At 47.1% G+C, this 25918-nt stretch overlaps 2 protein-coding genes and 2 long non-coding RNA genes across 5 annotated transcripts in view; 1 reads left to right on the top strand and 3 right to left on the bottom strand.

The window, feature by feature from the left end:
• The window catches only part of CAMKK1 (calcium/calmodulin dependent protein kinase kinase 1), an 81298-nt gene extending 68800 nt beyond the window's left edge, over nt 1-12498 (top strand). For both annotated transcript variants that reach the window (XM_080983040.1, XM_080983039.1), the window contains exons 13-16: nt 2474-2561; nt 3687-3815; nt 5849-5952; nt 12022-12498. In XM_080983040.1, the coding sequence (XP_080839166.1) occupies nt 2474-2561; nt 3687-3815; nt 5849-5952; nt 12022-12094 (394 nt within the window). In that variant the 3' untranslated portion in view covers nt 12095-12498. The remainder of the gene's footprint in view (nt 1-2473; nt 2562-3686; nt 3816-5848; nt 5953-12021) is intronic.
• A 110-nt stretch (nt 12499-12608) lies between these two features.
• LOC308464143 lies at nt 12609-15515 on the bottom strand. The gene is made up of 2 exons (XR_013979881.1): nt 13325-15515; nt 12609-13288 (listed from the first exon to the last, which is right to left on the bottom strand). It is a non-coding gene; the product is annotated as an uncharacterized lncRNA (long non-coding RNA).
• Nucleotides 15516-16607: 1092 nt separating this feature from the next.
• Nucleotides 16608-17540, bottom strand: LOC308464154. Its single transcript, XR_013979895.1, has 2 exons — nt 16729-17540; nt 16608-16691 (listed from the first exon to the last, which is right to left on the bottom strand). It is a non-coding gene; the product is annotated as an uncharacterized lncRNA (long non-coding RNA).
• Nucleotides 17541-19219: 1679 nt separating this feature from the next.
• Nucleotides 19220-25212, bottom strand: C1QBP (complement C1q binding protein). Its single transcript, XM_080983209.1, has 6 exons — nt 24922-25212; nt 22967-23117; nt 22635-22719; nt 22224-22319; nt 20217-20339; nt 19220-19730 (listed from the first exon to the last, which is right to left on the bottom strand). The coding sequence occupies exons 1-6, from the start codon at nt 25172-25174 to the stop codon at nt 19581-19583; spliced, it is 858 nt and encodes a 285-aa protein (XP_080839335.1). The 5' UTR covers nt 25175-25212; the 3' UTR covers nt 19220-19580.
• Nucleotides 25213-25918: the final 706 nt, after the last annotated feature.

Below are 25918 nucleotides of genomic sequence, written 5' to 3'. Positions count from 1 at the left end.
CCACTGCCGCGCGATTTCTGTTCTTCTGTAACCTGAAGCGTATGTAACCCGAGGTACCACTGTATTTGGTTCTTACTAGGGAAACTTGTCCATCTCAAGTTTCCCTGCCAGTTCCACCATTTCACATGATCCTCTTTCACCTGCTTCCTCCTCCAAACTATATATTTGGAGTTTATTAGTCAGCTCTGCGAGAGACTCTTCACATCTGCCACCTCCGCAAGGGATTAGCTTTTAATGGGCTGGCTGGGCCTCTTCCTCCTCACATCTCCTGCGGCAATAACTCTTCGCTGCCTGGCTTATTTTGACATCCCGGTGACCTGTTCTTTCCATCTCGAAAGGCCTCTCTCCTCATTAGCTTGTGTAGAGAGGCAGGGGAATGGCAGTGTGTTGACTCAGTGTTTAAACCTAAGCCTGTTAATTTGATAAAGCCCGTAAGAGAAGCGGGATTGGAGGCGGGAGAGAGTGCAAGGAAGGAGAGTATCATCAGATTAGTCCTGGCTGCACCACAGACCTCCCAGAGACTCAGTCAGTGCATTGGCTGTTTCATGGGACCGTTTGCAAGCCGAGCATATTCTGCCCTGGCTGCAGAGGCCAAGGAGCTTCTGTTTACTAAAAAAGACCTTGCTATTTTCTGCACTCAGGCGTGGACAGAAGCCAGTCAGTCACAAACCATTTGTTCTGCGCCATTGCTTAGTTTTCCCATTTGGAGTTCACAGGTTTTTATGCTCCAGCGGAGCTGGTGCGATCTGCTTGGTCTAATGTTCTCATTCCTAAAGCATGATTTGTAAGGTAGTTAAATTTTGAATCAGGGTTCAAGATGACCTCGACAGATTGGAGAACAGGGGCCAAAACAAGCAAAAGGAAATTCATTAGGGACAAATGTCAGGTTCTGCGCTTAGGCAGGAATAAGCAGCTGCACAAATATAGGATGGGGGACACCTGGATTGCCAGTAGTATATGTGAGAAGGATCTAAGGAGTCTTAGTAGACCACAAGCATAAAATGAGTAAACAGTGTGATGCGGCAACAGCAAAAAAGAAAAGAAAAAGCTAATGCAATTCTGGGCTGCATCAACAGAAGTCTGGTGTCCAGATCAAGGGAAGTTATTTTGTTGTTTAGTTGTGTGCAACTCTTCGTGACCCCATGGACCAGAGCACGCCAGGCACTCCTGTCTTCCACTGCCCCCCACAGTTTGGTCAAACTCATGCTGGTAGCTTCGAGAACACTGTCCAACCATCTCATCCTCTGTCGTCCCCTTCTCCTTGTGCCCTCCATCTTTCCCAACATCAGGGTCTTTTCCAGAGAGTCTTCTCTTCTCATGAGGTGACCAAAGTATTGGAGCCTCAGCTTCAGGATCTGTCCTTCCAGTGAGCACTCGGGGCTGATTTCCTTCAGAATGGATAGGTTTGATCTTCTTGCAGTCCATGGGACTCTCAAGAGTCTCCTCCAGCACCATAATTCAAAAGCATCAATTCTTCGGCGATCAACCTTCTTTATGGTCCAGCTCTCACTTCCATACATCACTACTGGGAAAACCATAGCTTTAACTGTACGGACCTTTGTTGGCAAGGTGATGGCTCTGCTTTTTAAGATGCTGTCTAGGTTTGTCATTGCTTTTCTCCCAAGAAGCAGGCGTCTTTTAATTTCGTCACCATCTGCAGTGATCATGGAGCCCAAGAAAGTAAAATCTCTCACTGCCTCCATTTCTTCCCCAAGGGAAGTTATAGTACCGCTCTATTCTGCCTTGGTCTGATCACATCTGGAGTCCTGTGTCCAGTTCTGGGCACTGAAGTTTAAGAAGGATATGACAAGCTGCAATGTGTTCAGAGGAGCGGGAACCAAGATGACCGAAGCTTATGAAGAATGCTTGAGGGAGTTGGGTATGTTTAGCCTGGAGACGGAGAGGTGATATGATAGCTATCTTCAGGTATCTGAAGGGATGTTACATGGAAGATGGAACAAGCTTGTTTTCTGCTGCTCCAGAGGGGAGGACCTGAACCAATGTCTTTAAATGTCAAAAAAGGGGATTCCGATTAAACACAGAGGAAAACTTTCTTACGGCATGAGCTGTTCAACAATGGAACAGACTCCCTCGGAAGCTGGTGGACTCTCCTTCCTCGGAGGTTTTTAAACAGCGGTTGGATGGCCACCTGTCAGAGATCCTTTTAGCTGTGGTTCCTGCACTGCAGGGGCTTGGACTAGATGACCTTTGGTGTCCCCCTCCAACTCTACACTAGTGAGCCGCTATAATTCAATATGCGGCCTAGGTCTCCATCTCCCCCATGTCAGCATGTTTCAAAGAGAGTTTGTTGCTTGTACTGGGTATGTCCATCCCGGTTTCTCCAGTTTTTCCAGTTTGGGGTTATTGTTTTTTTTAAAAAAAACTCCTAAAAGTAGTTTGGTGGCTGAACACAGGAGTGGCAGCCTGTAGCTTCTGCCCCCACAACCAAACACTTTGTTTTTCTTTCTGCCAGGCCTTGGATCAGCGAGGAGTTAAAAGACCTGATCCTGAAGATGCTGGAAAAGAATCCTGAAACGAGGATCACGGTCCCCGAAATTAAGGTAAGTGGGACATGAACTTTGACAGGAACAAAGGAAGCTGCCTTATATGTTTACTAGCCCTTCCAGCTCACTGACTGGCAATGGCTTTCCAGGGTTTCAGGCAGGATTTTCCCCAGCCGTTCCTGTAGATGCCAGGGTTTGAACCTGGAACCTCCCTGGCTTGCGCAGACTTAGAATTTTGCCACCTCTGGGCTGTTAAGTATCAGTGTCCGTCTCGTTTACATGTTAAGTTTTATTAGAGTTGCCCCACCAAGCTGTGCCTGACCTCAGCCAGCCCCAGCCGCCTGTGCCCTCCAACACCTAGCTGCCACCCCTCAGGATAGATAGATAATAGATAGATAGATAAACTTTACAGTGGTGCCCCGCAAGACGAATGCCTCGCAAGACGAAAAACTCGCTAGACGAAAGAGTTTTCCGTTTTTTGAGTCGTTCCGCAAGACGAATTTCCCTATAGGCTTGCTTCGCAAGACGAAACGTCTTGCGAGTTCTTGCGAGTTTGTTTCCTTTTTCTTAAAGCCGCTAAGCCGTTAATAGCCGCTAAGCCGCTAATAGCCGTGCTTCGCAAGACGAAAAAACCGCAAGACGAAGAGACTTGCGGAACGGATTAATTTCGTCTTGCGAGGCACCACTGTATTCGCATTAGCCAACGGCCATAGCAACATAAAACAAGCAATATATATAATTAAAAAGACAACAATGGGTAAAAAGAACAATCAGATGACCAAGATTATCGTTCAGATAGTGGCCCTTAATCTCATTGCACCCTCGATAAACCTAGCAACCTTTGCTGTTGTCTGATCATTTTGATCTGATAAAAGAAAGAACAATGTGGCCGCAGATGGGCGGCCTGGGATGCTAAGTAAGAGTGGGGTGATGATCTCATTCCTCAGATCTTTATAAAGGGGAGAGGACAGGAGAACATGAGCCACTGTTTCCAGACTGCCATCTCCACATGGGCAGAGTCGTTTCTCAGTTGGAATCTTTTGGTATCTGCCCTCAAGTATGGCAGAGGGCATCACATCCAATCTAGCCCTCAGGATTTGCCACCTGAGGCAGCCACCTCACTCTGCCTCTTGCTAGGACTGGCCCTGGCCATGATAGCCTTGGCTTGTGTCTTCCATGCAGCTGCACCCTTGGGTGACGAAGTTCGGAGAGGATCCTCTGCCTCTCGAGGAGGAGCATTGCACAATTGTGGAGGTCACCGAGGAGGAAGTGAAAAACTCCGTCAAGACAATCCCGAGTTTGCCTGCTGTGGTGCGTACCGCTGCCGTCGCGACACTGTGTTGTGCAGGGTTTAAAAGCCACCATCCCTCTGCATTGTGTGGTTGATGGTACAGAACTGGGTGCTTGGCTAATGGCCGGTGTGGGTGCTCTTTGTCCAAAGTTGCGTTACACCACACCACATTAAGCTGCTGAGTGGAAGGAGGTTGGATCCTGTTTTCCCCAGCAGAAGGAGATGAATGCTGAGATGAATGCTTTAGGATTTGACTGGAGAGCTGGTTCAGAAGATCAGGAGCTACTGCCTTGTCTGTGTTTTTCCGCTTGCTTCTTTTCTGCCCCAAAATGCCTGCTCAACCTATATATTGCAAGCAACTTATCAGGCGAGCCTGACATAATAAGAATGCTTATATTGGAAGCCACCGTCATAATCTGGTATGCAGCATTTGAAATTCACCAAGCACATTTTGCACCTGGCTATCGGCCACTTGCGGCCAAGTGAAGATTCCCAGGCGTCAAGATGGCGCCTGATGTCTCCACCGTCTGGAACTGCATGCCTGGGGATCCTTGGATCTTGCCTGTTTTCACACACTAACACCACATCCGGTAGAATTCTACCTGTTATATTTTATCTGCACAATCAGAATGAGTTTCAGGAACCAGTATGTCAAAAAATACAAATTTCAAGCCGGCTGGCCCAAAAATGGCAACTAGGCATTCTGTTTTGGCAACTGCAACCCTGGTTTAAGGAGCTATTTGGTGCCTAGAGTATGTATCTGAGTATCTAACACTGCTGCTATGTAGGGGGCATCCCTGGTGCAGTGGGCTGTAAAACTCTCTGTGCACCTACTCCAAAAGTGTGGCAGCTGCTCACTCGCTCTTTCTCCAGGCAGTTTTGGGAACAAAGCAACTGTTAGTGCAGGAGATGCTCCTGGATGCTTGGCACCCCTTTATGGCTCGGCTGGCTCTGGCATTTATCCGGGACTCCAAGCACATTGGGACGCGGGTGGCGCTGTGGGTTAAACCACAGAGCCTAGGGCTTGCCGATCAGAAGGTCGGCGGTTCGGATCCCCACAAGGGGGGGAGCTCCCGTTGCTCGGTCCCTGCTCCTGCCAACCTAGCAGTTCGAAAGTACGTCAAAGTGCAAGTAGATAAATAGGTACCATTCCGGGAGGAAGGTAAACGGCGTTTCCGTGTGCTGCTCTGGTTCGCCAGAAGCGGCTTAGTCATGCTGGCCACATGACCCGGAAGCCCTCGGCCAATAAAGTGACATGAGCGCCACAACCCCAGAGTCGGTCACGACTGGACCTAATGGTCAGGGGTCCCTTTACCTTTACCAAGCACGTTCTTGTTTCCACTGTGAAATCCTTCCTTGTGATTTGAGGTGCTTGGAGCACTCTGTCCCTTTAAGAACAAAAGAATAGCTCTGCTGGGGTCCAGCATCTTGTTCTCACAGTGGCCAAACCAATGCCTGTAGAAAATCCACATGCAGGACTCAAGCGCATCAGCAATCTCCGTGATTTCCATCAAGTGGTATTCAGAAGAAATACTGCCTCCTAGTGTGGAGGGGAGAGCACAGCCGTTTGCCCAGTCCTCTTGTAAAACCATCCAAATTGGTGACCACCACTGCCTCCAGTGGGAGAGAGTTCCATAGTTTAACAGCGTGCTGTGTGAAGATGTGCTTTCTTCTATCTGCCCTGAATCCTTTTTTTAATAAGCTATTTTTATTAAAGCTTGAAACAAAGAAAGAAAAGACAGTATACAGAAATAAATATCAAATATCAAGCATTTTTTAATCTGTCCTGAATCTTTGAACACTTAGCTTTATTGGATGTCCATCAGCTCTAATATTACTGGAGAGCGAGAAAAACTTTCTGAACAGGCTGCAGTTGCAAAACAAAAAACATACAATCACATTTTTAAAAAAGAAGGCTGCAATCACAATCTTGAGACTGAAAGTTTGGAAAGGCTTCCTAAAAATAGATGAGTGGCATGTGTTCTTCTTCTCTGTGATCCATTTGCAATCATGATTTCTTTTCTTCTTCTTCTTCTTACCCCCTTCCCTAAAGATTTTAGTGAAAGCCATGCTGAGGAAACGATCTTTCAGCAACCCATTTGAGGCCCAGGCCAGGCGAGAAGAGAGATCCATGTCGGCTCCTGGAGACTTATTAATGTATGTACCTCTTTTTCTAGTGTTTGTCTACGGCAGGGTAGGGGAGCCACACCACAAAGGCAGGAAAAGGGTTCTGTACCCTGGATCTGTGGAGATCTGGGAGGAAGTGACAAGCTCAGGAGCAATCACGTTACACGCCACCACAACCCCCGAGCAGTGAGAGACTTCAGGGGCGCGGAGTGTGCCTGCCCTTTCCCAGGGTTCAGTTTCCTTGGAATGAAGGTCAGCGGAGACTGTGGTGTCATTAGGATATATGGTTTTATTTACACATAGATACATCCAAAGGACAAGATGGACATGCTCACAGCATTGATACTCCAACAGATCCTGTTTCTCCATTAGTCACAGATTTGGATCCAGGACAGAGCAAGTCTGTCTCTGTGTCTCCATCTTCCAGTTCAGCTCACCCACATTGCTGTGGCTATGGTTCTCCTACATAGCTGCTAGGTGGGGTGGGTGGAGACAAGGCCCACCCATTAGCCTGGAAGGCACCACCGCTTAGTTGCAGCTCTTGCAACCTGGTTTATTCTTTTGGGATGCTGATGAGGACACTTCAGTGGCCAGCTAAGGTCATTGTCTTAAACTTGTCTGACCTGTTCAGCAAAACTTCCTCTCTGAGATTCTTGGGCACAGGGATCCAAGAACTGCAAGGGTCTCTGGGTATCATCCAGACTGACCCCACAAACCAAAAGGGGAAGAATTATTTGAAGGCAGAAGATTGGCTGAGTGCTGAGGAGGAACTGGAAGAGTTCTTACACAGTTGCACTGTTCATGGTGCTCATTTGCATTGCATTCAAAACCAATTGGGAAAAGCAAAAGTCTCATTTTTAGCAAACAGAAAAGCGGTACCCTAAAAGTTGCATTTTAAATCATTTTTAAATCCACAGCTTGTAATTCTGCATAATGTTTCCAGTGTTCATATTTCTCTAAAAGTAAATTAAGGGCCAAAGACAAGGCAATTAAAAAAGCTTTCAAATCGCACAGTCGGCCCTTAATTCACTTTTAGAGAAATAGTCATTGGTGTGTTCCTTGCCCTCGCAACCCTCCCCCCCAAACTATATATTGATTCTGTGACCATCAGGATTAATGTTTAATCATTTTGCATGGCAACTTTGGACAGCCGGGTTCACTTTTTGACACCCAGTTCCAAATTGCGGCAAACTGAAATAGATTTTCTCTTTTTCAAGGAGACAGAAATAGCAAAACAAATTGCAAGCTTTCTCTTTAGGGGGGGTGAGATGAAGTGGGGGACAGAAGCTTTCTGTTCTGATTTGCGTATTCTTGACATTAAGGTTTTATCTGTGGGCAGAGAAGGAATAACGCCTTTGCACAGGGAATGCTGAAACGATAAAACCGAACCATTTATCAGTGGTTGATGCTAATCTTTCCCCCTGTATGGTTTTCTCCACAGGATGTGCAGAAGTGAAAGGAAAATAGTAATTAATTATGTGAGCCAGGTGGTTAAAATAGAAACTGGTACAGTTTTGTAGTATACCTTATACTAGTATAGTACACCTTATACTATGTAGAATATACTACAATACTGCAATTACTAAAAACTACAAATATGTGTTCACAACATACATTTGAAGCCTGATGAAAACACTTCAGACAAGCATGGCTGCTAAACACCCCAAAAAAAAGAATTCTGGGAGCTGTAGTTTGTTGAGAGTGGCTGAGAGTTGTTCGGAAGCCCCCATTCCCCTCTCAGAACTATGATTCCCAGAGTGGTTTCACCATCCAGCCCTTTCCCCAGGGAATTCTGGGAATTGTAGCTCTGTGAGAGGAATAGGGGGTCTCCTCCATCTCCCAGCATTCTTTGGGGGAAGCCATGACTGTTTAAAGTGGTATCATAGTTTCCTGTCCTACGGGTCCAAAAGCTGACCAGGGCAAAGGATTGATTGATGCCCTGAAGAACCCAGATTCAGGGATTCCAAAGAAAGTTCTAGCACTTCATTATAGAGACATACCAAGAGACCTACATGCAACAGTGCAGTGTGAATTCCTTGCTGCCACACCTCAAGATGGATGTTGAAGCGGCTTTGTCGGTGAAGGGCTAATTGTACATGGGCTACTTACACGAAAAGCGAGCGATGTAAGCTGGCAACAGTAGCTCAGTTAACCACCCTTGGCTTAGAGGCCTGTTCCCCACTCCCATCCATCTTTCGGAAAAAAGGAGTAGTCGACAGCCCAGACAGTGTGAGAAGCTTCCCCTCTCCCAACTAACTGAACCAAAAGTAAGGCTTCAAAGCAAAGCAGATGAGCATGTGTGATCTCATTTGACAGCTCACACCAATTAGTCCTGGGGTTATCTTGACCACCAAGAGGGCCTTTACCGGCCTACCGGGATATTCACACTGTGTACACAGAGTGCTTTAAATGCATTTTGCTGGTTTTGCCTAAATTGACTCTCAGCACAATCCTTTGCAGGTTTACTCCATGGTATTCAGTAGCTTGCTTCCAGGTGTAGGATTCACCCATTGAGCTCAAAGTAATTTAGGTCCTGGAACCCAGGGATAAGTCTTTCTGAGTCACTGCGCACTGCAGGGTGCAGAACCTCTGGCCTTCCAGATGGTGGCGCTGTAGTTGTCATCCAGCAAAACCTGGAGGGCGGCAGGCTCTCTGTCCATGGTGGAGTGGCTAACCTTCCAGGTGTTGGGTTGCAACTCCCATCCTTCCTCTCCGTGGACCCCGTTGGCTGATGGGAATTGGAGTCCAGAATGTGTTGGGGGGAAAGACTATTCTCAGCCAGGGGCTCTGATCACCAGAAAGCCCCATCAAATCATCATGGGCTGTGTGACAAAAGTCCTTGTCTTCCGTCCCTCCATATTCTTCCTTTGAACAACTTCCAAATCCTCCATAAAGATACCCTCTCCTTGCCTTTTTCCTCACTCTCACCCCACCTATACCCGTTGATTTTCAAAAAATATTATTTCTGCATGTATATATTTTTTACTTTCTGTCTCAATTCATGCAATCTCATTGCTGGGTTTCCCCCCCGTTTCCTTTGTCTTCGTGGTTTGTCTCCAGGCATGGTTTCTGCTTAAGCCCATCTGTCTATTTGCACCCAGCTTTAAGGTAACTCGGTGTATTGCGCTGTGACCTTTTCTCCTGTCTCGTAATTTGGTGGTGCCTGTGTGTGTTATTAGAGAGAATCTATTTCACTGTTCCTAGAAGAGTGGGTATGTTCCACTGTGTCACACTCAACGTTCAGTCATGAATACAGGCCACCCCCTTCTTCTCCTCCTCCTCCCTCTTCCCCTTCTTCCATATTTTCTCTTTCTTTGTTTTTCCCCTTTCCTTTATTTTTAAAAACTTCTATTGATGCAGCCTGTGCGTTGTGGGCAACTCAAGGTTAACAAGAGAGCTGTGGACCAAAACAAGTCCTGGAAATGGAGGCAAACGGAACACTAAGCTGGAGTTTCCCAAGCAGAGAGAACTATATTTGCAGACTGATGCCTCAGGAGAGGTGGAGGGCCATAGCTCAGTGGTTGGGGCATCTGATTCGCACACAAAAAGTCCCGGGTTCAATCCCCAATGACATCTCTAGGTAGGGCTGGGAGAGACACTGCCAGTCAGTGCAGGCCGTAATGAGCTAGATGGACCAATGACATATAAGCTTCCTGTGCAGTGCTGAAGGAAAACTTCTCCCGCATTTTTCTTCAACAGTCCTTCAATTTAATGAGAATAAGAAGAGAGGAGGGGAGAGGAAATGTTGATGATGTTCTTGTAGGTGGGGTGCATGGGATGATGTTCTTGTAGGTGGGGTGTAGGTGGGATGATGTTCTTGTAGGTTTTGGTCCTTCTTCCACTGCTTTTGAGGTGTTTGGGAAGAGTTATTTTCTTCCATTCTACAAGCTAACGGTGGTCTGCGTTCGGCAGCCTCCCCGGGTGCCCACGCTTCAATCAAAACACAAGGGAAGGCATCATGTGATTAACTCATCCCTCTTTGGCGCCTTTTTAGGACCAGAAGGGGCGGGCGGTCAGGGAAAATTCTGAAGGAACATCTCCTGGAAAGAAAGTCACAAACACACACAAACCCTTAGCCACCTCAGAATCAATAAGGCCAGCTTAGAACCCCATGCCGCCCCACTCCAATGCTAAGGAAATTCAAATTAAATGGCAGAGCACTCCAAACATTGCAGAGCCTTCATCCTGGCATGCCTAAGTTTCCCCTCAGCGACTCTGGAGGGAAGAGACTTAAAGAGCCTCCACCATGAATACAAGTCTTCCAAGAATCTCTTTCACCAGCCTAAAATTTGGTTTCCTCAGAGGTTGAGTGGTCGAAGAACGGATTGTGTCATCATTGGATCCATGCACTTTTCAAAATTCTACCAGGAGTCAGGCTTACTAGCATCATCTAAAACAGGCTTCCTCAGCCTCGGCCCTCCAGATGTTTTTGGCCTACAACTCCCGTGATCCCTAGCTAGCAGGACCAGTGGTCAGGGATGATGGGAATTGTAGTCTCAAAACATCTGGAGGGCCGAGGTTGAGGAAGCCTGATCTAAAAACATAAGGAAGGCCTGCTGAATCAGGCCAATGGCAGCATCCTGCCCTCACAGTGGCCACCCAGGCAAGCAGGAACCGAGCGCAAGTGCCCTCTCCCCTTCCTCCGGTTTCCAGCAACTGGAATTCAGAAGCATTAGTGCCTCTAACTATGGAGGCAGATCATAGCCATTGTGGCTGAGAGGCTCCCCATGCAAAAAGAAATGAGCTGCTGCTATACAGGAGAGAGGATTTGTTGCCTTTCTGGATTGCTCTGCAAATCGGAAGCTGCTAGAAGTTACCGGAACCTGTGTCATCCTGAGCTCGGTCGTTACCAGTTAATTGGAGCACCGTTTGGCTCTCCTAGGCAGCATTTCTCATTAATTCAGGCAATTAGCTGTACTGTATCACCTGGGAAACACTGTCATTGGGGAGAGAGAACCGATCCCTTTCAGGAAATGGCTTTTTTCATTTTTTAAAAAAAGATCGCCTTATGTGGCTGTGGGGAGAAGGTGGAGGTGGAGAGCTTGGCGAAACAGCTTGGAGACTAAAATTTTGTGGCCTGAGCCTAATGACAGCATCAGGGAAGGACTCTGGGGCAGATTTCCAGAGACTCACATTCAGGAAAATGAACAGGGAACGCACACCCCTTCCCAAATGAAGCGGGAGTGGCTTACCACATTTCAAAGAAAATAAAGTGATGCTTTGCTGAAGAGTTTGGGGGTATGTAAGATGAGTGTCGTGCCAAAACTCCATTCTGCATCCCCACCGCCCTGCCCACCATTCCCCCTCAATTAACAAGAAAAGAAACAGCACTTGGAAGTTATCAGAAGCAAAATAAAATGTTCATGAAATTCTAACAAGCGTTTTTGTTCTGCTTGCCTCCCTCCCTTTTGAACCGGGCAGGGGAGTCTCTTAGACTGTTCTTCCTTCCATTCTACAAACTAACTCACCAGTGGTCTGTACGCTACAGCTTTCCTGCATGCCCACATTGCCATCACAGCCATGGGGAAAACATAATGAGGCCACACCCACCCACACCCAGCATGGGGATTTTTTTTCACATCAGGAAGTGCAGGCACCCAGGGAGGCTGCAAGGAGCTGGACAAATCTTTCCTAGAAAGGAAAACGCATAATGTCGGGTTAGAAAAATGGCAGTGTCTTTTGCAGAGGAACAAAATATTTGAGAAACTGGAGAACAGATTTCAGTTTAGCAGTACATAAGACCGTGAAGTCCAGAATCTAAAATTATCTAACTGTACTCACCGCCTTGTGCTTCCAGCTTACATATCACCAGCGATAAAACACCTTCCCAAAGTGGAGAAGTAGGTGAGTGAGTGGACCATTGGTCCATCTAATTTAGTAGTGTTTGTACTGACTGGCAGTGGCTTTCCAGGCCTTTCAGCAGGAGATTTTCTCCTACCTCCACCTGAAGACGGAAACTCAACCTGGGACCATTTTTCTCTGCAAAACAGATGCTCTGTGAATGAGCTATGGCCCTCTCCAGTAAGGACTACCACACCCAGCTTGCTTTCTTCTGTAATGGGTGGGGTTTTATAATGTGTATCTTTTGAACATGCGCAGAAAGCAAGGGAGCCGAGAAGGGTTGAAGGACCCCGACCTGCCTGACGTATCTGAAGACGAGGCCACATCCTGAAGCCCCGAGCATGTCGCACACTGATCACTTAACTGCTGCTACCGTGACCATCGTATCCAGTGGTGTCATCCTGCACGCCATGCTGTTTTCATCAACCAAAGTTTGTGACTTGCAAAGAGAGAGAGAGAGAGAGAGATTCCTGCTTTGCAGGCGGTTGGACTCGAAGTCCCTTTGGGTCCCTTCCAACTCTACAATCCTATGATTCTATCATATCGAAGGGATAAAACGGTGGGAGTCCCAGCTTCTGGGACAAGTAATGGCCCATGGAAGAGCTGGCTCTCCGGCTGTCCACATCTGTTTACGTCGTAAGACATTTTGGTGTTGTATACTGGACCATGTGCCTCATATCTTCCAGTTGTGCTTCATGTTGTGATATATGTAGTCAGCGACGTACGGCGATTCGACCGATGAATGTGCACCAAATGTTCTTTGCTAGAGAATGCTTGGTTCAGAACCACCCATGTACATCCCGGCTCCCGGCATTTATTTATTTTTGTTTTGGAATTTCTTAGTCAGGTTGCCTGCTCAAGCCCAATGTTGTCTGTTACGCAACCTGCTATAATGGAACAGGTGTGTTCTAAGCTGCCTCTATTAAGCAGCCTTGTTACCTTTCGGAATTTAATTGGCCCAACCTACTCCCAATATAAAGTAGACCTTGACATCAGGTGAATCACAAAGCTTCAGACCAGTTTTTCCCCAAACCAAACTATGCCTTCACTTACAAGTTTTGAGTCAAGCAGTTTTTGAGAAAATGCTTTAAAAATAAACAAACTAATGTTACGCTTTGAGTACATACCCACAAAAGCAAATATAAATAGAGATAAACCGCATCCAGTTAGACCTATTCTAGACTATCCCTAGCCCAGCAAATACTCATCAGTACAGTGGTTTCTAGTCTTCTCAGTTCAACTTCTCAAGACAGGATCCATTGCAGGTTTTCATCCAGGGCCTGTGCTTCAGGTTTCTGCTCTTTTTTTCAATAGAGTTCTTATTTCAGTTTGTGTTTCGGCTTTTTTCTCATAATTTCCTCAGCTCTGATCTCTTTTTTAAGCCTATTTTCTTTATCAACTTTACTTATGTACAAAACATGCCCTTGCAACCTTTTAGGCAGTCAGAAGGGGAACAGAGTCCTGGTTAAGTTTCTGTTTTTCCCTAATTGCCAGGCTGAACCATTGCCCCTCTTGTGCAAAAAAACTTCTGCTTTGCATTTTAAACTTTCCTGTGTAAAACACCTTCCTGTGAGCTTTTGACCGCCCTGTGCAAAAGAGCATATCTCAGTGAACCCTGTGCTTTAAACAGGTGCCTTTTTGTTTAAAGAATGCATCAGAAACACCTCCCACCAGTGCCCACATCCATCATGCTTCAGCTGGTTCTGTAGGAAGCAGCTGGATCAAAGTCAGAAAATTGGAAGATGGCAACTTACCTTCATCCATAGCCCTTGGGTTTTGGTAGTAGAGCTTGTAAGAGCTTTTCATCTCATGGACTTTCAGAAGAGTCTGGAATTGATTCTGTAGATTCCCTGCCGTGGGATTGGTTGGAATCAGCCCCCTGTGCAATCTACAAAGCCTGGGGTTGGCTAGCATCAAGAAATGTTGATCATGCAGATCAGGGAGGGAGAGTAGTTGGTGGCCTGAAGACTGCCAATCAATCTTGGATGCACAAACAGCACAAAGTAAAGTATGTGACCTCCATTGCTAGGATGAAAAGACCATGGCAAACTCTCTTGGATTCCGTCTGAAGTTCCTGCAAGCACATCCATAATGAGGAATGAAGTTCTGTGCCTGTATGATGATCAGAACAGTGGCTTGTCTATATCCTACAGCAGACATAGGCAAACTCGGCCGTCCAGATGTTTTGGGACTACAACTCCCATGACCCTAGCTAACGGGACCAGAGGTCAGGGATGATGGGAACTGTAGTCCCAAAACATCTGGAGGGCCGAGTTTGTGCACAAAAATCAGCAAAAGGAAAACCAGTGGCTTTACTAACAGAAGATTGGAAGTTCATCTGTGCTTCAACTAGTGAGAGAGGAGACATTCAGTTCAGTTCAATTCAATTCAGTCTGCACATGACAGGAGAACCTACTTAATCTACACTGTAGCAATATGTCTTATATATAACTGGACCTTGGAGGTTTTTTTAAACAACAACAAATGGTTTATAAATTTTCTAAGTAAAAGAAGCTGTCACCCCTCCTTGCTCTTCTGGTCAAACCCACCAAACCTCCACCCCTTTCCATCCCCTTCCGCCCACGCCAACCAATTCCAAGGCAAATGTATCAAAATTTCATTCTACAAAGCAATATGCAAACCAAAAACTCAGGCGTCTCTCAAAATTCACACATCTCTGAATTTTGCAAGGCAGTTCTCCCGCTAACTCATGTGGTCAAAAATGCACATGGCTAGGTGCGAAGTGTGCCTAGGAATGCATATATTAGAGAGAACCACATACAGAACTGCACTGAGAAAAATTGCTTTGCAAGATGTGTATATTGGGAGAAATTGGGACCGAAATGCTCAAGGATTTTCCAACCCTCAGGAAGTTTCTGTTGAAATCTGTTTCTGCCTGTTTCGTTCTAGTCCCATCTTTTCTGCCCCCATCTTTCACATTTCTAGGGAATTGTGGAATGACCGCACTTTTCTTTAAGACTGACGTTCAAATTTATCATTCCCAACATTCAGAGCTGTATTCTGTCTCTCTGGGAATTATAGCCAACTGTTCTTCACCCTCCCCAAATTGGCTTCAGCAAATCCTGTCGTTTTCCAGACTTACAGCAGTCAGTCAGTCGTCCATTCCTGATATTTCCTCACCAAACCATCCATTGCTACCTCGCGAATTATTGCTAATCCTGTTCAAGTAGTTATTAATTTGATGTCTGTAAAGTGTGCTTTATAACCGTAAGTGGGCCAACAGACAATATAATTCCTCTTGCATGGCTGGCGGGCATGAAACTCAACAGGATATTAGATCATGTTGAGCATGGATACAGTGTCAGCACTCCATGTATACAATAGTCTTGTATGAGGGCTAGTTTGATTGCCTCAGTGTTACAGTTTGGTTCCAAAGCTGGCATTTGGCAGCTTGGCTGAGAGTTCCCAGCTGGGATGAGACTTAGTAATAATAATATTTTTATTATTGGTTCCCCACTCTTCTGACTCGGTTGCTCCAGCCACTCTGGGCAGCTTCCAACATATCTAAAAACATAAGAAAACATCAAAGTTTTAAAAACTTCCCTATACAAGGTTGCCTTCAGATGTCTTCTAAAATGGTTAGTTATCTCCTTGGCATCTGATGGGAGGGCTTTCCACAGGGAGGGTGCCACTACCAAGAAGGCCCTCTGCCTGGTTCCCTGTACCAGAGACTTGGAACCAAGGATGGTGCTGGCTTCTAGCTTCTGCTCTTACCGGTGACCCTAGATTAATGCAGTGGGCTTGGATGTTCCTGCATATAGGGCCAGGGAGCTCCTGCCAGCCTAGCAGTTTGAAAGCACACCAAAAAAGTGCAAGTAGATAAATAGGTACCACTCCGGCAGGAAGGTAAACGGTGTTTCCGTGCGCTGCTCTGGTTTCAGTGTTCTGTTGTGCCAGAAGCGACTTAGTCATGCTGGCCACATGACCTGGAAAACTGTCTGCGGACAAATGCCGGCTCCCTCAGCCTGTAAAGCAAGATGAGCGCCGCAACCCCTGAGTCATCTGCGACCGGACTTAACTGTCAGGGGTCCTTTACCTTTTAAGACCTTTTGAGGCTCTAAGCACTGAAAACATTGTGGTGCCCTCCACACCCTCAAAAATACCCACCCTTGTAATTAAAAATAAAAACTGTACTAAAGTTATTTTTTAATGACGCGGAGCCTACATGTATGCATGCCTAAATTAAGATAGCCACATTCTGGATTTTCTGATTGCAAAAGTCCCGAGCAGCTCATCTAAGTTGCACATTGCAAAGGTAGGTAAGATAAGTCAAGCCTCTCCTGAAATGTTGTTCCCTGAGGGTTTTTTTATTTCCAGTTGAGTAAAAGAGCATTCTGCAGAGCAGTAATTGCCAGTTAGAAAAGTGATGGCTGCTTCAATCCTTTTTTTTTTTTTTAATGTCAAATTATTGTTAATTCAGTTTATGTGCCGCCCTTTATCAAAAGATCCCAAGGCGGTGTACAACATTAAAAACACATTGCAGAACATCAGTGATAAAATCATAATGAAAAGCATACTGACAGACAGCCTAATAATAAAATATCATCACGATAACAGTCCTCTCCCCCACACTTTCACAAGCCATAGATTATTTAATAGCCATAGGCCCGGCTAAAGAGGAATGTTTTTGCCTGGCACCTAAAGGCATGTAGTGATGGTGCCAAGCGAGCCCCTTTGGGGAGAGCATTCCACGATCGGGGAGCCACAACAAAAAAGGCCCCGTTCTATGGGATGGGGGACATAGAAAAGGGACTCTGATGACGAGCACAGGGTCCGGGTCGGTTCATACGGGTTCAAATTCTCCCCCCTCCCAAATTCTCCCCCCCCCTTTTTTCTTTTTGTACTGGTGTCCTAAGCACTTGCTGTGATTTCTGCATTGTCGCCTAGATGACCCTTGACCCCCCCAACTCTACCATTCTATGCTTCTGTTGGGTAAACCACCACTGTCTGCAAATGGCATATCCTTTGGCAGTGAACAGAATCACCCCCTACTTGTCCATATCTCTGAGGCTCAGGAGCGACTCAAGCTTTTTAGGATCTGCATGCCATCACACACTGCTGCCACCATTACAGAAAATCTGCTATGATCACATCCCTTATTCCAAATGGGTGTACGCTTCTCAGCTAGTTATATTCTTGATGTTGTAATGTGCCTTATTTAATTTTAAGACTCTGTAATAAAGACACACGCCCACACCCCAAAATATGATGTCGAGAACATATAGAGGATAGCATTTAAATCCACGCTGCCACATCTCTTATTTTCCCTGCTTTGTACCCAAGCCACCGGCCTGTTGTCTGTCAACGTGTATGTGTCTGTTGTGAAAACCAACCTGTATTTCTCCCTAGGTGTGTGCATGTGTATGTGTACATGCACAAACCCCCAAACTGAAAGCATGAGTCGTACACAGCGATGGCATTCGAGACCATTGCTGCACTGTAAATATGTACCATGAATATAGAGAGAGCCTATTTAGGGCGGGGCGGGGTGGCGGGTTGCATGCTTTTGTACTGTACTCTGGAAAATGGAAGGGCAGGGGGTGGAAATTCCAATAAAAGTCCTTGGAATAAACCGATTATCTGATGAAGTGATTGAAATGGAAGCCCACGTAGATTCCTTTGGGCGTTTCATCGGGGAGTGGTGCACTTTTGAGCCTGTAGAGCTTGAGACTCTTAATCTTAAGAGTCATAGGTTCTAGCCCTGTGTTGGACAAAAGATTCCTGCATTGGACCGGATGACTTTTGGGGTCCCTTGCCACTCCCAATTCTGTATCACACTTGCGTTGCATGTTCTGGCCTCTTTTTGTAGAAAATCAAGAAGACAGTTGTAGTTAGAGATTTAAGGCTGCGATCTCATGGAGGGCATCCCAGGGACCACAGGATATTTCAGAATCCCCTTCCTGATGTTGCAGATCTGATGTCTGCTCCCTGTGGCCATGGAAACTTCCCTAGCCCTACCAAGGTTGGCGCTTTGATGTTGGTAGCTGCAAAGAGAAGTATCTGGGGTGGTTTAGGAATGTGCCAGGGCGGGCCTGGAAAACCACTGGGATGAAAAAGAGCCAAAGATCTCCGGGTCTCCTGACATACCCCAAACCGAGGAGAGACTTGGGCCTAAATCTTTCTCTCCTGTTATTTGCAAAGCAAAGCTATTTTTTAAAAAGCAATTTTAAAAGGTTGGAAACAGAGGGACATACCTGTTCAGCTTTTACCACACTCCCCACAGGCTCTCAGCCTGAAATACCCTTTTCTCCCACTCACTTTGAAAAAGGATGTGCCAAGTAACGAGGTGCTCAGAAGCTTGCTTCTATGCAACTTGGCATGTAAAAAGGGCATTATTTAAAAACACTTTCAGAATTCCCTTGGTGCCCTCTGCTGGCCTAAATGTTCAATAGTTTTGTTTATGCATTGGACGGACTCCAACCACATTTGTTTTGTTTTGCTCCGAGATGTAGTGGTCTAGGGTTGCAGAAGGTCAAAAGACCTGCTACTATTTCTGCGGCAGGGTCTCTGTGTGTCTCCAGCATCCTAAAACCAGCCAAGGGTTGACGCTTCTTGGCCACGGCCAAGAAATCTTTCAACGCTTTGTACTGATTGGAGCCAATCAGAGTGAAAGGAGTCTGTCCCCTGAGGATAGGCTCCTAGGCTCACTCTGCAGAAGGGGCACAGGAAGAACATTGAGGAATTGTTCTGCATGCTTCAAAGCTAAGCATTTAGGAACCCTGAAAACATAAGGCGCCCCAGTTTCAAGAATGTGCAAGCTTTGCTGCATACAATGGAACTTCAGGGGAAACACAATTTAGGTCACTAAGAATATATTGGAGCACCCCAAACCATTTGCCCATGTATGTGTACGGAAAGTAGATCCAGCTTTAAGGCAACATGTGGAGATCAGTTTTCATCATTGCAGTGCATTCCTAAGTAGCATTGTTTAAGAGGATTGTACAATCTTAGAAGGGGGTATAGCTGTGAAGATGTAACTATCATGACAGGATGCTGCACTTCTGAATCTGCCGCTTACAATAATGTGAATACTCACAACCTGCCCTTCACCAAACGGTTTCAGGCCGGAGTAAATGCAAAATCAATATAACAAGTTAAAAGAGCATGTAACATGAGACTACAGTCAAAACCACAGGTGTAACTAAGCAGAAATGCCCTGTTGATTTTGTGTTGTGTAGTTTAAAGCTTGGTATGTCAACTCACAGTGTTGAAGCATGCCTTTATAATCCCACGAAGCTAACGAAGGCGTTACTAACTAGAGGGTTGTGCCACCTGGTTGGAACGCCTACAAGGGCTGTGCGTTAGCAGTGGCACGACCAAAGTGCCCCCCACAGCCATCCTGTGTACATGTGAACACACAAACACCCCCCCCCCTCAGCTTGTCCATCTAAGGTGAGGCCTGGGTGAAAAAGCAACAAACAAGTCAACAACGCTGTTCACTCTACACAGACAAAAGCCTTTAACTGGTTTTATTTTGAGACCATTTTCTTTTCCTTCTTCAACTGTTCCAAAAACCCCAACCACACTTCCAAGGGCGAGAGGAGGCTACAGGGTTTTACAAAAACTTCAAAGCGGATCTGCGTGACGCCGGTCAGGTCAGGGTTCTGAAACAGTGACATCTCCTCCTTCCAAGGATGCATGTTTAACACACACACACACCCCATGTGAAGCTCCCAGTTCTCGCTCTCGTTCCACAGCGTTTGGAAACAAAGTCCAGCCTTCAGTGGGGGGGGGGGAGCAGAGGAAATTGAGGACCCGCCCCCCCCAAATATACAGGCCCTGACACTCTTCTCAGTCTACTGGCATTTGACAAAGAGTTTAAGGTCTTCGAGGAATCGAATGTATTCCCGGTGCTCCAGCGCTGTGCTGAGGTCAACAAGCTCATCCGCAAATGTGTTGTCTACCCCTCGGTCAGCCAAGAAGTCCATCAGGTGGTCGTACAGAGCCTAGGAATATAATGGGATTTAGGGGGGGCAGGAAGAGAGAGAGTGAGTGAGTGTCACAAAAACACAATAGCTGTTAACACTCCTTTCTGCTAGGTAAACCTGGGTTTGCCACAAACATGTTCTTGGGAGCTCTGTGTAGCTCCCAACCAAGTGCACCTGTGTGATTCAGGAGCTTTTCACATTTTTCTGGAAAATCCGCATCACTTGGTGTTGAGCTCTTGCACAGGACATAATGCATCTTTCTAACATGATACCCAAGAGGCGTCAAGGAAGACATGTGGATGTCCTTTCATAGATGCACACAAGGGTCCTTGCGGTGCGCAAGCCTTCCTTATACGCTCATATTAGCAGGTTTGCTAGTTTCGCTTATCCTCTAGGCAAGCGTGCAGCCAGACTAAACTGCACTTCCGTAAAACCGAAAATACAGCCATGCAAAATAAGTGCACCACCCACGTGCGTGTACCCTAGTTATACAGCTGCTCCTACCCAATCGAGAGAGTCCGTGTTGAGGGTGTAATTATTGTCTCTCCATTCTGAGTCTCCGGTGGGCTGGAAGCTGACCTCTCGGATAGAGAAGATGTCGCTGTCTTCTTCTTCGCCAGGAGCAACCTGATTCGTTTTTTAAAGGGGGTGGTTAGAAACAACCCAGTTGGCAGGAATGGAAAATAAAGTGGTGGGTGGCTTTAAGGTAGTTCTGTATTAAGCTTTTTTTTGGGAGGGGGGGAGTTATGCTGGTAGATGCAGAGCAGCTAAACAAGGTCCAATCGTGGGATGCTAAGCCACACTCCCCCCCCCCAAAAAAAAACCCTTCCCTCCAACCCATGGGCCTGGTAGAAACTCTCTCGCTGCTCCCCCAAAGAACATGACATAGGGCTTCTCTTCCATGCCGTATAACAGTTCTCCCCACGGACCTGATCCAGATTTCACTGAGATAGCTACCCCCCCCAATAGCTGTAAATTGTCCATTTATTTCAGGGGTCAGCAAACTTTTTCAGCAGGGGGCCGGTCCACTGTCCCTCAGACCTGGGGGGGAGCAGACTATATTTTGAAAAAAATTAATGAACGAATTCCTATGCCCCACAAATAACCCAGAGATGCATTTTAAATAAAAGGACACATTCTACGCATATAAAAACACGCTGATTCCCGGACCGTCCACAGGCCAGATTTGGAAGGCGATTGGGCCAGATCTGGCCCCCGGGCCTTAGTTTGCCTACCCATGATTTATTTAATAAAATTTATACACCACTTCAATTGTAAAAAAACAACCTCAAAGCAGTTCACAAAAAAGATAAAACAATAAAATTATCAGTAAGAAAAATGGAACAATAATTTGAGGCTTTCCAAATGTTAAGGTAGCAATAGACCAAAAGCAGATTAAAACTGGGGTCAACTTTCTAAAAATCTGCCTAAACAAAAATGCCTTTTAAAAACCTCTTTTAAAATGTGAGAGTTATTGGGTTGCTGCTGATTATGCTGATTGGGTTTGATTTTGATTATGTATTTTGTGGTTTTATATTTTGATTTTATTCTGTGAACCGCCCTGAGACCTGTGGGTATAGGGCAGTATATACAATCAATCAATCAATCATGTTTTTATCAGGCACCAGAAAGAGCACAGTGAAGGCACCTGCCTGATGTCAATAGGCAGCGAGTTCCAAAGTGCGGGTGCTGACACATTAAGAGATGGATTTCTTACAAATGCAGAACAGGTACTGCGTGGTACCCGAGGTGGGTTTCCCATCCCTGTGGTAAATATTTTTTCGGCCTGGGTCCTTCCAGATGTTCTGGACCCCAACTTGGATCTGCCTGAGCCAGCATGGCCAATGGTCAGGGATGATGTAGAGTTGGGATATAGAAAACATCTGGATGGCAGGCAGGCTGATGAGGAAAGCTGGTTTACTGTACTGTAGGGGCAGAGAGGCTTCTTCCAGAGTAAGGGCCACATTCCCTTCTGGGCAACCTTCTGAGGGCCACATGGCATGGTGGGCAGGGCCTGGAGCGAACGTGGGCGGAGCAACATATGCAAATATTAACTTTCTCAGGTAGGCTAGTTTATACACCCACACACCACTTTCTATCCTCCATCCAGGCTAGCAAGAGGTATGATCAGAGTTCAAGGAGCCAGTGTGGTGTAGTGGTTAGCGTCTCTCAGACTAGAACCTGGGAGACCAGGGTTCAAATCCCCACTCAGCCACAAAGCTCATTGGGTGACCTTGGGCCCGTGGCTCTCAGCCTAACCTCCCTCACAGGGTTGTTGTGAGGATTAAATGAGGAGGGGTGAACCATGTATACCCCCTTGAGCTCCTTGCGAGAAAAAAATGGGATATAAATGCAATAAATAATAATATTCCAGCCAGGCCTAAAACACCTGAGGGGGACATGCCGCAGGGGCCAGGGAATAGCATGGCCTTGGGAAAGGCCCCCAAGGGCCAGAAAAGGGGGCTCAAGGGCCACATGGCCCCACACTTTCATTTTGAAAACAACACCCACCTCGTCCTCAGGATAGTGGCAATCCAGCACAAGCGTCTGCTTGGTGTCATCTTTGGTGACTTCTACAACGAAGTTTGGGGTTGACGTGAGCTCAGGCTAGAGAAGAGAAACAAACACCTGTGTGGGCCTCGGAAATAACAGTGGCCGAAGGATGCTCTGCTAGCAAGAGCAAGAAGGGAGGTCATGGCTGCTGCTACTCTGGACACGACCCACCCAATAGTGGGATAGGAGAGCTGGGGGAAAAATTCACACATGGCAACCAACACGTCCCTTTGGTTTCAAATAGTAAGTGGGCAGACGCCCTGGGCACGTATTTTCACAGCCCTCTAGCAGCTATGGTGGCTCATTTACCAGAAACGATTTAGCGTTAACTCTGGTGCCTCCCTTGGAGAAGGATTCTTCCTCGCTTACCTCTTGCTCATCCGGCTTCTGCCCTTCCTGAGCCTCGTCGAAGCTCGGTGGGATGCTGTTGTTAATGTTGAACGAAACGGTGACCCTGCAAGACAGTGGACCCGAAATCAGCAAGCAGAGAACAAGGCAGAGCAGCCTAGTGTTCTACTCCACATGCTGGGAAGCTTTGGGCCTCCGGTTGCCGCTGAACTACAACTCCCATCAGCCCCAGCAAGTGTGGCCAAGGATGATGGGACTTGCAGCTCAGCTTCTGGGTTATTCCAGAGGCATAACTGTACCCCACCCCCAGCTGTCCTTTTTAGGCCCTCTGTGAAAATTCCTCGCACGCTTACGTTTCACCAGCTACTTTCCGCACTAGCTTGGCCTCTGTGCCGTGCACGTCCAGCTCCCACCCTCCGGACATCTTGGGGAGGGACTTGTGCTTCTGGATTTTCTTCTCTTCTTTGATTTCATCCGTGAGGAACTCTGCAAAAGCTTTGTCACCTGCAGGTTGGGGGGTGGAAAATAACAGGTTTTCTTCCCCCTCTGACACCACGAACCAAAAACTCCTGATTGATAGACAAAGCATCACTCTTAAGCCATTAAGAAAGGAATTTGCAGTGCTGTTTAATAATTTTGGCAGCGCCACCGGGTCTGCGCTCCAAGGAGCTTGAAGTACAGTCATACCTCAGGTTGAATATGCTTTATGTTGAGCGCGTTCGAGTTGCGCTCCGCGGCAACCTGGAAGTAACGGAGCATGTTATTTCCGGGTTTCGCCGCCCGCGCATGCACTCAAAATGACATCACGCGCATGTGCAAAAGCCGCGAAAAGCGATGCACACGTGCGCAGACGTGCCGTCGCTAGTTACGTTTGCTTCTGGATGCAAACGGGGCTCCAGAACGGATCCCGTTCATATCCAGAGGTACCACTGTATAACATTTTGACAGCGGGCATGAATGCTGGCAAATGCTGGTCCATGTCCTCTCTCAGCCCCACTCACCTCACAGAGTGTCTGTTGTGGGGGAGGAAGGGAAAGGAGAATGTGAGCCGCTTTGAGACTCCTTAAAGGGAGTGAAAGGCGGGATATCAAATCCAAACCAAAAAAATTAAATGCTGTGACCATCATCACCAACATCCTTATTATTTCTAGCACATCCAATAAGTAGATACTATTAAGCACACACTATTTGAAACTTTAAGTGATTTTTTTATTCCAGATAACTAGCAGCAGTTAATACAAGTAACCCACAGCACTTATTATGCAAACCAAAACTTCTGAGCTAAAAATCCAAAAACTTTACTGTTTTTGTACCACCCTACAAACCTGCTAAGCATTTACTCAAATCCCCATTTTTCAACTGGACTTATTTCCATGAATATTGGGTTGCATCCAACACAATCAGAGCAATCTCACTGAAATCAAAGGCCATGACTACTAGTGGGTCTACTCTGAGGAAGCCTGACATGGGATCCATCTAAGCCATGGCTGTAGGCGCTTTTCAGAACTATTACTAGAGATGCAGTGAGGCCCAAGTCCTCTGCATGTTTACCTAGGAGTAAGTCCCCCTGAACTTAATGAGGCTTACCTTTTGAGTAAGCATTTATGGAACTGAACTGCCAGATTTTCTTTTGGAACTAGGAAACACGTGCTCTTTCCCTTCCTGCCTGACCCTATTCAGGCCTCTGCCCTCAAACATCTTCCCAGCTCCTGATCCCTTTATCAAATTAGGTAATTTAAAGGCTTGCAGAGAGCCAATGGTTAGTGTCGGATTGGGAAGACCCCAGGGCTCGGCCATGCAACTCAAGGGTGTGACCTTGGGGCCAGTCACTGCCTCTCAGTCTAACCTATCTCCTTGGGGTGTTGTGGGGAATAAATGCGGAGGGAGAAAACCACATACCTTGAGCTCCTGGGAGAAAAAATGTGGGATGGAAATTCAGTAACTGCTCAATCCCGCTTGGGAGGGGGGAATGAGGATGAACCCATACCCGTTATTATTATTTTTTTCAAGGCATGCCTCCCCCTGGGCGTAAGCTCCTCTTGGATGGCAGGCGCACATTTACTCGCGAGCAACCCGATGCCAAGAGGGATTCCTCGCGAGCAAGCGCGCCTTGGCTCGCAGCCCAGCCCCCAAGCACTTTTCCCAGGACAAAAGCTCGCTAGGAGGAGGATCGCGGTCGTCTTTTTCCTCGGACGCGATCCCCAGCGGGCCCAAGGGGGGCTTCCTCGCGAGCAAGCGCCGCCCGGAGCCCTGCGTTCCTTGCGAGCGACCTTCTTCCCCCTTCCCCTGCCCTCCGCGCGTAGCTCACCATCGGTGTGGAGGCCGCCGCAGGCGCAGGAGACGGAGGGCGAGCCCGGCCGGAGGAGGAGGCGGCTGGGGCCTTGGCCGGCGCCGCGCAGCACCCACAGCGAGCGGGTGAAGGGCCGGGAGACGGCGGAGGCGAAAGCCGGGCCGCGAGGCGCCGCCGAGCTGGGCTGCAAGGACAGCAGCGGCCGGGGCTGGATCGGGAGGCGCGCCACGGCGGAGAGGGCGGCGGAGCGCAGGGCGCGAGCGAGCAGCATGGTGGCTGGGGAGCGAGGGAGGCGGACACACGTGGGGAGAGACGGGCCGGAAGGGAAGGAAGGGCCAGGCGGGGGAAATCCTGACCCGCCTCTTTCCCTCCCGCCTGCTCTGCTTAAAGGCACCGCGGCGCGCAAGGCGCGTCTCCAAGCGAGCTGTCCAAAGCGCGCGGGCCTCTCTGAGCGGCGGTCGCTTTGCGCATTGAAAAATGAGGGAGGAGAACCTTCTCGCCAGTGCCAGATAGGCAAGGAAGGCACCGTCCTAAGGGCCCCACGGCTTTTAAGGGCCTTGCAACAACGGCTCAAACTAATATAGATTTGATCTCGAAATCAGGGCCGGATTTAGGTTTGATGAGGCCCTAAGCTACTGAAGGTAATGGGGCCCTTTATATGTCCAGCTGTCCTTTGTCAGCAACAAATTGTGGCTGGTTTTTTGTGTTGAATATATGCTATATGGTAATTTATGGACCTAAAAGGTATCTAAAGCCATTTGCACATAACAAAATGTGTATTTTATCAAAGTAATTGTTGAACTGAAGTACAATTAAGAAGTATATTAATAGTGAAATACAATTAAGTAGTAGTTTATTGGGGGGGGAAGAGAGTGGGGCCCTAAGCTATAGCTTGTTTAGCTTATACGTAAATCTGGCGCTGCTCGAAATATAACTACAATCGAGGATTTGGAAATGATTTGTGAGCTTTCAACTGCCTAGGGGCCTCTATAGGGCACCGCCCCTAGCGCAGCAT

Source organism: Podarcis pityusensis (assembly GCF_964106645.2).
Source record: "Podarcis pityusensis genome assembly, chromosome: 15".
Taxonomy (NCBI): domain Eukaryota; kingdom Metazoa; phylum Chordata; class Lepidosauria; order Squamata; family Lacertidae; genus Podarcis; species Podarcis pityusensis.
The sequence above is the reverse complement of the archived record's forward strand: the minus strand, read 5'-3'. Positions and strand labels throughout refer to the sequence as shown.